Source organism: Neltuma alba, unplaced genomic scaffold (assembly GCF_004799145.2).
Source record: "Neltuma alba isolate B1F8T4 unplaced genomic scaffold, ASM479914v2 tig00010670_pilon, whole genome shotgun sequence".
Classification (NCBI taxonomy): domain Eukaryota; kingdom Viridiplantae; phylum Streptophyta; class Magnoliopsida; order Fabales; family Fabaceae; genus Neltuma; species Neltuma alba.
This window is the reverse complement of record NW_021635513.1, coordinates 148,927-161,692: the sequence shown is the minus strand read 5'-3', so window position 1 is coordinate 161,692 and position 12,766 is coordinate 148,927. Positions and strand designations below refer to the sequence as shown.

The following is a 12,766-nucleotide window of genomic DNA, read 5'->3' as shown; positions in this document are numbered from 1 at the left end:
ACAAGTGTGTTTGATAAACAGAAGGACCAGCCCTAGTAACTAAACAAACAATTAGGATGGACTAAAAAAGGGGGAAAAAACTATAAGCACATAATTCAAAAATTGGTAAGATTATAAGGACTACAGCTTCATCTTCTCTATACTTTATACATATTTGTGAAAAAGACAAGACGGGGGTCATTTATTTACTCGTCATGGACACGGAAGGTGGAAAACACATCATCTAAGGGAAATAAATGTGAGTAAACGTCTTGTCAGGAGGAGGATCTTGGGACGAAAAGTGAATAACAATGAAAAGAACGGCACAATTCCGGCAGAAGACAAAAAGGAGAACAGTCCCATGATGTGTTGCGTTTTCAACTTTTTTTTTTTTTTGGGCCAACGTGTCTTCAGCATGTGTATCCTCATATTCTTGTATTCAATTATTATTCTTTTGAATATTAAAACTAAAAAAGCATTTCATATCATACTCTAAAGTAAAGGTTAGGGACGATGGCCTGTCAACAACAGGTTTGGTTAGTGAGTTAAAGTAGTTAAATTGAAGGATGAAAATGGGTACTTCCTTATACAGTAAAAGGGAAGCCCACAGGCTCGCTTTCCCTTTGTTTGCTTAAGTCATAAATGCTGGTCCATATTGTTCGGGCCGCTGTTTCAGCTACAGCCCAGATTGGTTTCACTGGACCGAACGCCGATTTGAACGGATATCCTTTTCAGGGATGAACATACATAAACGAGAAGGCATTCATGCATGTGATTAATGAAAGAGATGAAAGGCATCAGAGATCTGATCAGAAGAGACCAATAAGTGCATGGTGGAGCCTCCTCCTTCCACATGAATTAATACAATAAGACTGAACCCACACAGCAGAATGTGGCCCCAGAAATTATGAACGAACCAACGGTACATCAATTTCTGAAATGTCAGGGATGTGGATACTCTGATACAAGAGGATTTTGTATATAATATAATGGTGAAAACACAGTTGCTGTCGAATAGTTAAATCCAGTTTTTTAACTGTACCTCGCCAGGTTTTGAAGTATTGTATATATGTCATATAAACTAGATCTATACGAAGTAGTAATGATGATCTGAAAGGATGGGATTAAGAGTAGTGAATGGGTAAATTATGTTAAAGAAGAGAGATGTGGGAAAGATATGGAAGCAATGTCGTGGAGGGGCAAATGAGCATAAATCCTGAGAAAAGGACAAGGCGAAGCAGCTAGCAGAGAGCAATGATGAAGCGCAAGAGCAACCTTCCAACTTGAAAGTCCCAACGCCATCTAATTATGGATATATATATATATGTTGCTGGGTGAGGAACCAGTCACTGTTCATCAGCAAATGAAGGACATTATTGCAGTACCAACAAGTGAGCCTGTAGTCTTACGGGCCGACGAAGACATCTTCATATACAGTAACTACCCATGTTTCATCCATGTATTACTTAATTGGTCTCTCTACTTTGCCTGCAACAATATGTAAATAACAGGCCTCTGATCTTGGTTATTTGCTTGCTTGTCCCATACAAACCATGGTGACTGGAAAGCGCTTCATAATAATAATGATACCTGCCATAACGTTGAGAGGCTTTTTCGCGTTCCCCTGCTTCGTCTTTATTTTATGTGTGATTTAAATTTCAACTTATCCATTATGGCATTTCCATGTTTTCCTAATATTTCTCCTCCTCCTCATCACTTTTTTTGGCCCCTTCTCTCTTACTTAGCTTTTCTCGTTTTCTTTTTATTCTTCTTCCATTTGCCTGAACGTGCGCTGTTTGAGCTCGGATCATTCATTTTCCTCCCTCTCTCTTCTTAGAAAGTTGAATTATTTGCATATTATTTTGGCTTTTGCTTCCATCTGTCCATTAATGCATCATAATAATTCAACCTGCTTGCTTTACCACGCAAGTACTTTTGTGTTTTTTTTTGAGGTACGATAATGTGGATGGGACTTTTAGGTTCTTCTTCTATGATATTCCTTTCCTTTACTTTCTTTCTTTTTATTGTTGTGAAGTTTGAGTGGGAAGTATGGGGTTATTATAAATTATAATGCATACCTTAATAATTATATATATTACATCTAGAATGATGTTTTAATTAATAAATAGTTAGTTTTAAAATATCAACTTATTTAGTAATTAAAAAAATTCAATTTTTAATTTATATCATGTTTGATTGATTAGTACAATTAATTATGATCAATAAATCATTTTCAATGAACAAAATAAGACTGCTATTCAAAAACCATATTCGGCCTAAATTTACCACTTCTCCTTTTATATGGTATCGGTGATACATAATTATGGACTACTCTGAGCATCCTTTAACTGATTAAAAAAAAGAAAAGAGAAGAAAGACCCAACTTGCAAAATGAGATTATTGATGAGAATGATATGTTATGGTATCAAGACATAAACTGACCCCCCCCCCCCACACACACACATCCAATGTCAATATATTGCCGAATGGGTGGTGTCCTAACCAAGCGCAAATTAAAAACCACATTACTTTCTCTCAATCTTACCTTCATTTGACGAGGACATGAAAGACAAGGATCATGAATTCTTGGACTGAAGCATATGTCTCATAGGAAGGACTTATCCCATTTAGTTTCTTTCTCTTTTTTCCAGACAAACTCAAAAAGACATGTCATGGGAACAAAATCATTCACATCCACAATAAAACAGTTCAGCTTTCGGTATCAAAAGTGTTGGTGACAGGGAAAGGGCACATATAGTGCAAGTTTAACAGTTGAGAAAGTTAAGTCTGTTGATGATTGAGTCTGGTCTGTGTTCCAACTGGGTCTTCCAAGGGTGAATTCTAGGTTAAGCGTCTCATCTGAAGAATCTGACAATGACCTTCCAACCACCTGTTTCATCAAACCCCACAATAATATTGTAAATACTTTACAAAAATATGATTACACGCACCAAAGACTACAAAATATGCCGGGTTTGTTTCTGCTCTGACTCTTTATATATGCCAGCTTTAGCTTACCATGCTTTCGTCTGCCTTCACTTGAGAATACGTCAAACTCGTTCCTGGTTTTTGTCTACTATCGTTTGTCCTTGTCTCCGTTGATGATTGCCATGATTCCTTGTTGCTGTGGGTATCAAGCAACATTATCTTAAGGAATTAGTTCCAGAAGTAAAACATTACATAATCCGCAAAACTCTTTTTTTCCTCTCTCTCTGAAAAATGCTTAAACCATTTCAACACCCAAATATACATCGTATCTGTACAAATCAACTACAGTATAATGCCTATTGAACTGGGAGTGAGGGTCTGGAATCCCAATTTTGGCAATCTAAACTTGATAACCTGGTTAACTTCTCCTTATGTTAATAAAGATTAGGGATGATCATCTAGGGGAAGACGATCTAGAGGAAATATCGTACATATTGTCCATTCGATCGACATTGGGTATCACTCAGAGCAACTTTTTAGTCTGTAGAATACAAGACATTGAGATTTGCACCAAATGTATGACTTTGTACTGCATAGTGGGATGATCAATAAGTGCATCGGTCGACGACCTAACGGGCGAAGAATTAATATCCGGTGATTAATAGGGGTACACATCACAATGACCACCAACATACCTAATGAAACCCTAGGTTTTGTTTTTCAAAATCTATGTACCCGGCAATAAAAAAGACAGGCAGAGAGCCAGAGACAGATATATAGATACACGAGGGCATTTCTGAATATTCGTGCAGCGACGCTAGCATATAGCTAACAAACAATGAGACCCTCTAAGGAAATTAGTCAATTGCCATATTAAGTTCATACTGCTAAAGCAGACAATATCCTCCATCTAAGCGTAATAAGGGCTGAACAAAAATTAGATTTAAGATTTTTGTTATTAAATTTTTTTTGCATAAAAGTATGATCAATAATTTTATTATATGATTGAGTTTTTTTTCTTTAATTTTTTTTTATTTTAGTAGTTTATTAATAGATAAACATGATGCCATAAACGCTAAAAAAATAAGGGTCAAGAGTCGGAGAAAGGATCAATTACTTGTGAGATCTTTGAAGTGGCAGAGGTAGATGGGTTCTCTCACAAGCTGAGGCTGCTCCATGCTCATCGACAACGGCTAATCCCATATCAGTGTGGCCATGACCTGCAACATTGGTCGCCCGGGGAGGCATTGCTCTATCTTTATCAGACACCAAGGTTAATAATTCACATCAAGACTTGAAGTCAGTAGCCAGTACTACAATCCAACCCCAACTTTTGTTTTTATTAGTGGGTAACAGTGCTAGACCTAATCATAGAGTTTCTGCCTCGCTAGAATCACCACTAACACCTCAACACGAAGAATAGTAATAATACTACCAGAAGAAAAAATGGCATCATTATATTTGAGAGGGAAACTCCTATTACCTGTGCATTTGGCAGTGCTTTTCACTGTTCTATACATCTGCATGGACATTGAACAATCTTATCAGATAAGAAAATGAGAAACAAAAGTCCAACAAAGCCAGGATGACTCTCTGATTCTCCCGTTCCCCACTATGGCACTAGTGGAGGCAACTCGGAAACAGCTAGCTAGTTATTTTCGTAAACTTCTTCCAGGCGTTAAAAACTAAAAAGGGGAAAAATAAATTGAGTGATGCATATTTATGCCCCACCCACCTGTAGGTGGCTCTTAACGTGTGCTAGGGTTAAATCTTTTACATTCATCAACTCTAACACTGACTTTGGAGTTGCCCCTGCCAGTAATATTAAAACCCAAAATTAGACGTATATACATACTTTGAAATCAAGAGAAAGCATCGACTTTTAATTATATGAATATTAAACCAAATGATGAAACTAATGGTGGCATATGATTACTTTCATGGCCGCCAAGAAGTTGAACAGCATGAACAAAATGGGCATGTAAGGTTGTAGTCCATCGCATTCTAGGAGCTCTGATGCTCCTTTTCACACCGCAGACGACTCTGGTGTTTCGTTTAAAGTCGCGACCATAGATGTGAGGTTGCGGGTTGTGAAAGTGATTCACGTTTCTTGGGAGTGGAAGGGGATTCAAATCTGCCATTTTGATGCCTAAGCTCAAAGTAGGCTCACGATAGCCAAGGTGCGAAAAGGCATTTTCATGGCTTAAATCACTCTCGCTGCTTCCAGAATCGGAGGTGGAGCACATATCACTGTGAGGCCTTTTGGTTGCGAATCCCTTAGTGTGACTCTCGACTTGTTTCGCTTTACAATCTGGAGGGCTGATATTCAAAGAAAGGTCCGGGAAAGGTGTGAAGCTTCGCATTACTGGGTGTGACTGAGAGGCAGTGAACATGGGGAACCTATAGAGTCTAAAGCTGTGTAATTAATTGCAAGAATAGGGAAGTCAGATAAGAGAAACACAAAGAGAAAAGTTATGTAGGGATGGTAGTTTGGAAAAGCAAGTGAAAAGGGGAAGTATTTATGTAGGGGAGAAAGAAAGAGGGGGGAGGATGGAGTAGTGTTTGGTTGGTTTTCTCTTATTAGTACTTATACAGGAAATCAGAGAAGAGAGAGGTTTCTGCAAGGATTAATTGGAATTGAAAGAAGGGGGGGAAAAAAGAAAACAAAAAACAAAGGGGACACTATTCAATGGGAGAACTGAGCCTATATGTTCCTTAGAACGTTGATGGATGGAGACCCAATTGAAATCAAATAGAGCAAGCTGCTGTTTCTGTATCTGTTTCAACACCATTTTCTTGAATCCGAATATTCCCATTTTATTATGAACGAGGATTGTTGTTGGCTCCCCAAAAAGATTAAATATCCCTGCTCTACAGTACTGCACCTGTGTGCCTTCCTGATTAATGCTCTGCAGTTCCATGCACATAATTTCAGACGTCGCATTATGCCTCATGCTCATCCTTTCTAATTTCTCGTTTTTCAATTCACTACTAATTTACTATAACCCCAGAAGAAAAAAAAAGAAATCATGTAAAATTTGTAAAACCTCAAGAAGTCTTTGGTGGTGATAATTAATTAAAAGGTACTACTTCCTATCCTTAATATATATATATAAGAGTTAGTTTGATTTTTAATTTGTTTCTAAATATAAGATCCCAATCCATTTTGTCTCTCTTATTTATCCATTTTTTTTCAAAATAATTAATATAATAGTTATATGTTAAATGTTTCATCAAATAACAGTTGATTAGTAAGGGTATTTTAAAGAAGACAACATCTACTTATTATAAATAACTAATTTAATTAGTTTTTATAATCTACTCAAATTAATCAATTAGCTCTTATACTAAGGACTAGAAGTAGTATCATATATGCATGTTAATTAATTAATATATGCGCAACAACCTTGAAGAATTCTGATCTTGGGGGAGCACGCATGGCCCGTAAAACGTCGAGCTGGCCACGTGCGAAGGCCCCAAGCAAAAATAAATATATATGTCTCTATATATATATATTATATATATATACAATATTCGACTAAAATTGGAGACGTGAGAAATAAGAATTGAGGGGAAAAAAAAGACTAATAATAATAATAGGATTGAAGTATACTTTTAGTCTTTTAACTTTATACAAGGTTTCATTTTAATCCTTTAATAAAAAGTAAACTTTTAATCCTTCAACCCTAAAACTGTTAACAAAAAATGGTGATATTGAGCTCTTAAATGCTAATAAAATATTATTAAATGCTAACATATTAAGTTTAATATTTAAAACAACCATGATTGTTATAAAAAATAATCATTTAAGACTAACAATTTTGGAATTAAAGGACTAAGAGTATATTTTTTAAAGTTAAAAAACTAAAGCGAAGCCTTACATAAAATTAAAGGACAAAGTGTATGATTTGGCCTAATAATAATAGGGTTAAGATGCGCCCAGCATCCCGAACTATTTTTCCAAGTGCGTCTAGTGTCCTAAAGTAATTTTCAGTGCATCCAGTGTATCCCAAACTAATTAAAAAGATGCGCCCAGCATGAACATTTTTATCTCTAAAGTAATTTTCAGTGCATCCAGTATCCCAAACTAATTAAAACGGTGCATCCATATCTCAGGCTAACAGAAAAGCTAAATTTAACCGTTACCTTGCTTACTCAGCCGAAGATTGACTGAAAAATCCTATGTGGCGAACACGTAGGCATCTGATGTGTATTATGTTGACGAGTTAAGATACGCCCAGCACCCCAAACTATTTTTCCAGGTGTGCCCAGTGTCCTAAAATAATTTTTAGTGTATCCAGTATTCCAAACTAATTAAAACGGTGCGTCCATATCCCAGGCTAACAGAAAAGTCTCATTTGACCGTTGCCTTACTGATTCAACTAAAGACTGACTGAAAAATCCTACATGGCAGACACGCAGGTGTCTGATGTGTATTATTTTGACTAAAACTCTCGAGACAAGCCCGGTGGCAGCGGGTGTTTTCTTGAAAGGCGACGGCGATGTCAATAGAGTGACCAAGGGGAAGTTTACTGTGTTTTACATGAAGGAAAACAAATGTGAGTCGAATGAGGAGTTAACAGAGACAGAGATGGAAGTGTGCTGTGACGGCGATTGTGGTTTCAGATCAAAGTGGTGGAAGAAATGGGATCAAATGTTAAAGACGATGATGGAATTGATTGGGTGGTACATGCACCAAAATTTAAGAGGATGAATCCGTGGTCTTTCTTTTTTTAAAGTTTAAAAACTAGCAAAAGATAAATGTTAGAAGAGGAGGAAAAAATTGAATTTTTAGTTAAAATAATACACATCAGACGCCTACGTGTCCGTCATGTAGGATTTTTCAATCAACCTTCAGCTGAATCAGCAAAGTAACAGTCAAATGAGACTTTTCTGTTAGCCTGGGATGTGGACACATCGTTTTAATTAGTTTGGGATATTGGATGCATCAAAAATTACTTTATGACACTGGGTGCAACTGAAAAAATAGTTCGGGATACTGAGCACACCTAGACTCGTAAAAATAATACACATTAGACGCTTACGTGTCCGCCACATAGGATTTTTGGGTCAACCTTCAGCCGAGTCAGCAAGGTAACGGTCAAATTTAACTTTTCTGTTAGTCCGGAATATGGATGCACTGTTTTAATTAGTTTGGGACAATAGGTGTACTGAAAATTACTTTAGACATTGGGTGCACCTGGGAAAATAGTTCAGAGTGTTGGGCGCACCTTAACCCATAATAATAACAATAAGAGTTGTGTCAGAGTGGCTATGATGTCCGGCGACACCACCCCACACCCTCACATGCATTTCCTTACGTTGTTACCTTCCCGTTCCTATTTCTTTTTCCTTAAAATTAATGTGAAAAGAAAAATTTAAATATATGCCTCATATAAGAATTCGTTAAATAATATCTACTCTCTAAGTTTTTGTAAAATATCTCTTGAATTAACTTGAAGGATAAAATCGGGATTTAGATAGTGTGAGCGATGATGTTGTTATTAATGGAGGGTGTAACATTTCCAACGTCAAACAAGAAGAAGTCGGAGGATATATTATTATGATATGGACACCACAAACTCAAATATTCCCTCACCGTGTCCGTATAAACCATGTCCAAACGCCTTGTCGAATCCTACGCGCGCGTGGACGCCATATTCCTCGGCGTCAACCTGGCTTCCGTCACGTGACTCATCGGCGGTCACCCCTGCCTAATAACCCTTTTAGTTTTTTCACTTTCTCCCATATGTATTTGTTGGCACCCTCCATTATTTTATACACACAACATGCATTAAGATCGCAGCAAGTACTCACATTTGATATGAACCATATTTGTATCACAGAGTATCGCGGTGTGTCTTAATTATGCTCGCGCCCCTATGCCTATTAGTCCCTCTTTGTTTATTCCCTGGTTTTGGTTGGTTTTGTTAATATTATGTGAGATGAAGCTCGGCAAGAATAAGTTAAATAATATAATCTGCGGTTTAATATTAGTTTTGGAAGCTAAGGGTCAGCGCCTGATGCGCTCTAGATTCTCCGGGAAACGAAATTTTGCTTCTATTATACATTTGTTTAGAGGGCCATTTATATATGTTCTCAATCCTTGTTTTGGACTATCGAACAATAAGGTTGTGATCATATAATATCCGGTCAACATGTCGTTCTTTGCCTCATTTGCCATGTTGTCAAAATGCTTTCCCCATATATTCCTTATTCCATGTGCTTGTCTTCCTTCTACTCAAACCCATTTCATTAGCATATAATAATATTTTATTCAACCAAGACCCTACAGAATATATATGGAATTTAGTCGCTTGCTCCAGACCGTATGTATTGTCCCATTAATTATTGCTTTTGCATTACTTCTCCCATATTATCGTATTCTTTTTTCTAATTCAACGAGGGGTGTGTGTATACCCGGAGTAATCAACCACTTCAGTGAACCTCAAGCAAGAACAGACATATTGCAGCTCTAGTGGAACTATATTTTTGGATCGATCACCGACTCTTCGTGATGCTTTTGTTTTACTATTTATGGCCAATCTCACTCATGGGGTGTTAGGAATGGGGTGTGAAAAGGGAACAAATTAGACAGATTAAAGAGTAGCGTAAGAATATTTAGAGGGCGGTAGAAGTTCACCACATCTTATCTCAAAACTTTAAGATTCAAGTTTGTGAGCTCTTTCATTTTATAACAAATTGCTTATTAAAACCTAATTTTATCTGATATGAGACCTTTTATATTAACGTAAATCGACTCATTCTTAAACAACCTAACAAATCCTCGGCGTAACATGTGGGTACTACTTTATATTCCTCTAACGTTCACATCCAGCTAGCGAGCAAGACGTGTACAGTGGTGCGCCACTAGCTATAGCTAGCCCAGTTCAAGAAATCCAGATTAGTTATTGAACTACTCTAATTCACCTTTAGGGGATTAGGTAACTAGTAACATAATTAATAATGTGATCGAACTCTAACTGCGCGCGGGCCATTTGTCCAAGACAGCAACGTAAGTTTGACATATATGAAATCAGTGTTTCTATCAAAGCGGTCAATTCATGAAGCAGTGAAAATGTGTAATGAAGAGTAGATGTCTTTTAAATATACATGGTGGGAGGAATCTGCTCGATCGGTTTAGCCAAACAATAGTAGTAGCAGAGGCAGCTCGAGATTTGAGCTTTTGATTGTGATATGCAGCTTCAGGGTTTGATGCTTTTGCTAAATAGCAAAATGACTAAAGAAACTGATATTATATACAAGTAATAGTGGTGGAAGAATAATATGAGCGCTGCTGAGATCGGAATACAGCCATACACAAGCATGTGTTGCTTTGAAAATAGAGTTTCACCTTCTCCCTTGCTGGTCTAGTTTGAGCACCAAGTAAACGACAAAGAAGAAAAGAAAGGAATCGCCGAAATCAACGCCGTTTAGGCTGATGCGCTTTATGTTATTATAATAGATATAATAGTGCATGCATCCAGGAATCGTGTCGCTGCTCTTCAGCCAAAACTAATCAAATAATAATGATAATGTGTTTAGAATATATATAGGCTTTTGCCTTTTTGTAAAGAGGGACACAGCTTTTAGGGGAAGACCGATGCTGCCAATCCTTATTCAGCATTAATCATGAGATAATAATGCACTAATGAGTGAACACTAAGGTCAAAACTCCCTTCCTTTTCAAAACATACTCATCCCTCACTCACTATAGGCTCTTCTCTTTCGCATCTGTTACAGTCGATAGAGATGTTATGGATTTTTTAAAAACAAAATACACAGACAGCGAGAGCTGCTTGCACGGCTTTCAAAGCGTTAAAGAGGCGTCACGGTTCAAGAGAGATCTTGAGAATATAATGTTATTCGATGACCATCCGTAAACCTAACACAAAAACCATCTTTTAAATAAATTTCTTGTAATTAGTAAAGATATATATATATCTCAGCATGTTGAAATCTGGAAACTTTCTTGGGACATTATTTGTTTTTTCGCTGACTCGGCACCTTTCAGCATCAGAATCATTATTATTAGACATCTCTATCCATCCCTTACAGTGCACCTCTCCGCGAATGAATATCCTAACTTGACTGTACAATATATGTGCTTTGTTATAATAATAATAATCATTAGTCCAGCAAAACCATGGTACGAGCAGGCCGTGCTCAAACATATCAGAATTATTAGTGAATTACTTAGGCCTAATATATAATAGTGAAAGTAAAAGTTGAAGGGTATAGTGTGGACTATAGGGAAGAGAACAAACAAGTGAAAGAGAGAGTCCCCACAGAGGAGCAGAAGAGCATGTGGGTGGAATCAGTTTTTGTTGGACATTTCAGAGTGTCCACTCAGCATAACTGCTTCTTCTCAGACCCCTCCTCTGCTGCTATTCTTCCCCACCAATACTCCCCCAAGCTTTTACTCTCTAAATGATAGACAAATGTGGCTCCAAAATCAGCTTCATTACTTTTATTATTCACGTGCCTCCATATCTCATCCATATATATATGTATTCACACTCTCCTTTTAAAACCCTCCTTTTCTGCTTTTTGCCCAGAATATTTCGCCCTTTCTTCACATGCATGTGTGACTCCAAATACTATTCTGGTTTTGAATTAACCAGATGGATGTACGTAGCTTAAATTAGGAAGAAAAGGTTTAATAATGTGCATGATGCACCAAAAGTGATTTCGTATTCATTTAAGACGACAATAGAGTATTTCAAACATTTCTTTTTATAATTCCTAGTTGGCCAAAAATATAACATTTCTCTTTTAGACTTATGTTAGATTAGCGGCCCTCCTATCCTCGTTTTATTGTCATTTGTCAGGCCACTGAGGCCGTTGCTTAACTGAGTTTTTAATTAGTCAACATGTTCCTAAATAAATTGTTGTCTCTTTCAATGCCAGCCATTTCATATAATTATTAGAGTTTTTGTCCCCAGTATTGCTTCAAAATTAAGTTAGCTAGCCACCAAGGTCGGAAAAAAGGCCAAGAGGCAAGAGGAAGAATGGTCATTATTAATCTTTGTTCCCTTGAATAATTTCCCTATCGTGGAGGGTAATTCAAAAAATCTTGTGAATTGAAGCACATATATTAAAAATGACAGACATGCAATATAGTAATTTTTTGTGTTATCGGTTCTACCTTGTTATTTGATTTTTTTTAACATAAAAAGCTAATAAACCGTGGCAATGTCCTGCCTTACATTTTGGTTCAATAAAGAAGAGGAGAGGGATGGGATGTTAATCGAGCGAGACATGAGGGGAAGGCGTTTTATGATGGCGAGAGAAGGGAAAGGATTTTCATAGTCCCTCTAAATTCCCTACCCTCCCTCCTCTTCCTTTCAAATAAAATAAAATATAAGGCAGGGTTAGGCAGGAGAAGGAAGAAAATAAAATATGAGGCTAACAAAGGATGAAAAAATAAAATTCTCTTTATTTTTTTCTAACCATGTAACGGGATGAAAGCAAAATCCCTACCCGGCCTCCTCTTCCTTCCAAATAAAAGCAGAGGTCGACTGTGCCCACACGCACACAGATCGAAAGGCTCGGAGCTGGGGGTCAAAGCATCAGCCAACCCCAGCCCATATATTCCCACTGTACCGTGGGTTTTAAAGCCCATACCTCCAATTTATCAAGTTGTATCCTCCAGGGCCTGCCAAGAGCTCAGGGACTGACGATCTCCATTCTCTCTCAATTTCAAGTGAATTTTGCGTATTTAAATGGGACTCATCACCCAGGGACATTTCATATATTTTCTTTAGACATTCCTTTAAATTTAACCCAAAAAAATACAACGACGTTAGAACAAAAAATGGATAAAGAAAGCACATAAACCCTTGAAGAAGTTCGCAAC

At 37.2% G+C, this 12,766-nt stretch overlaps 1 protein-coding gene across 1 annotated transcript; it reads right to left on the bottom strand.

The window, feature by feature from the left end:
* Positions 1-2,701: 2,701 nt before the first annotated feature.
* On the bottom strand, positions 2,702-5,298 carry LOC114758110 (probable transcription factor KAN4). Its single transcript, XM_028947123.1, has 6 exons — positions 4,844-5,298; positions 4,643-4,719; positions 4,391-4,427; positions 4,025-4,127; positions 2,998-3,103; positions 2,702-2,869 (listed from the first exon to the last, which is right to left on the bottom strand). The coding sequence occupies exons 1-6, from the start codon at positions 5,268-5,270 to the stop codon at positions 2,702-2,704; spliced, it is 918 nt and encodes a 305-aa protein (XP_028802956.1). The 5' UTR covers positions 5,271-5,298.
* Positions 5,299-12,766: the final 7,468 nt, after the last annotated feature.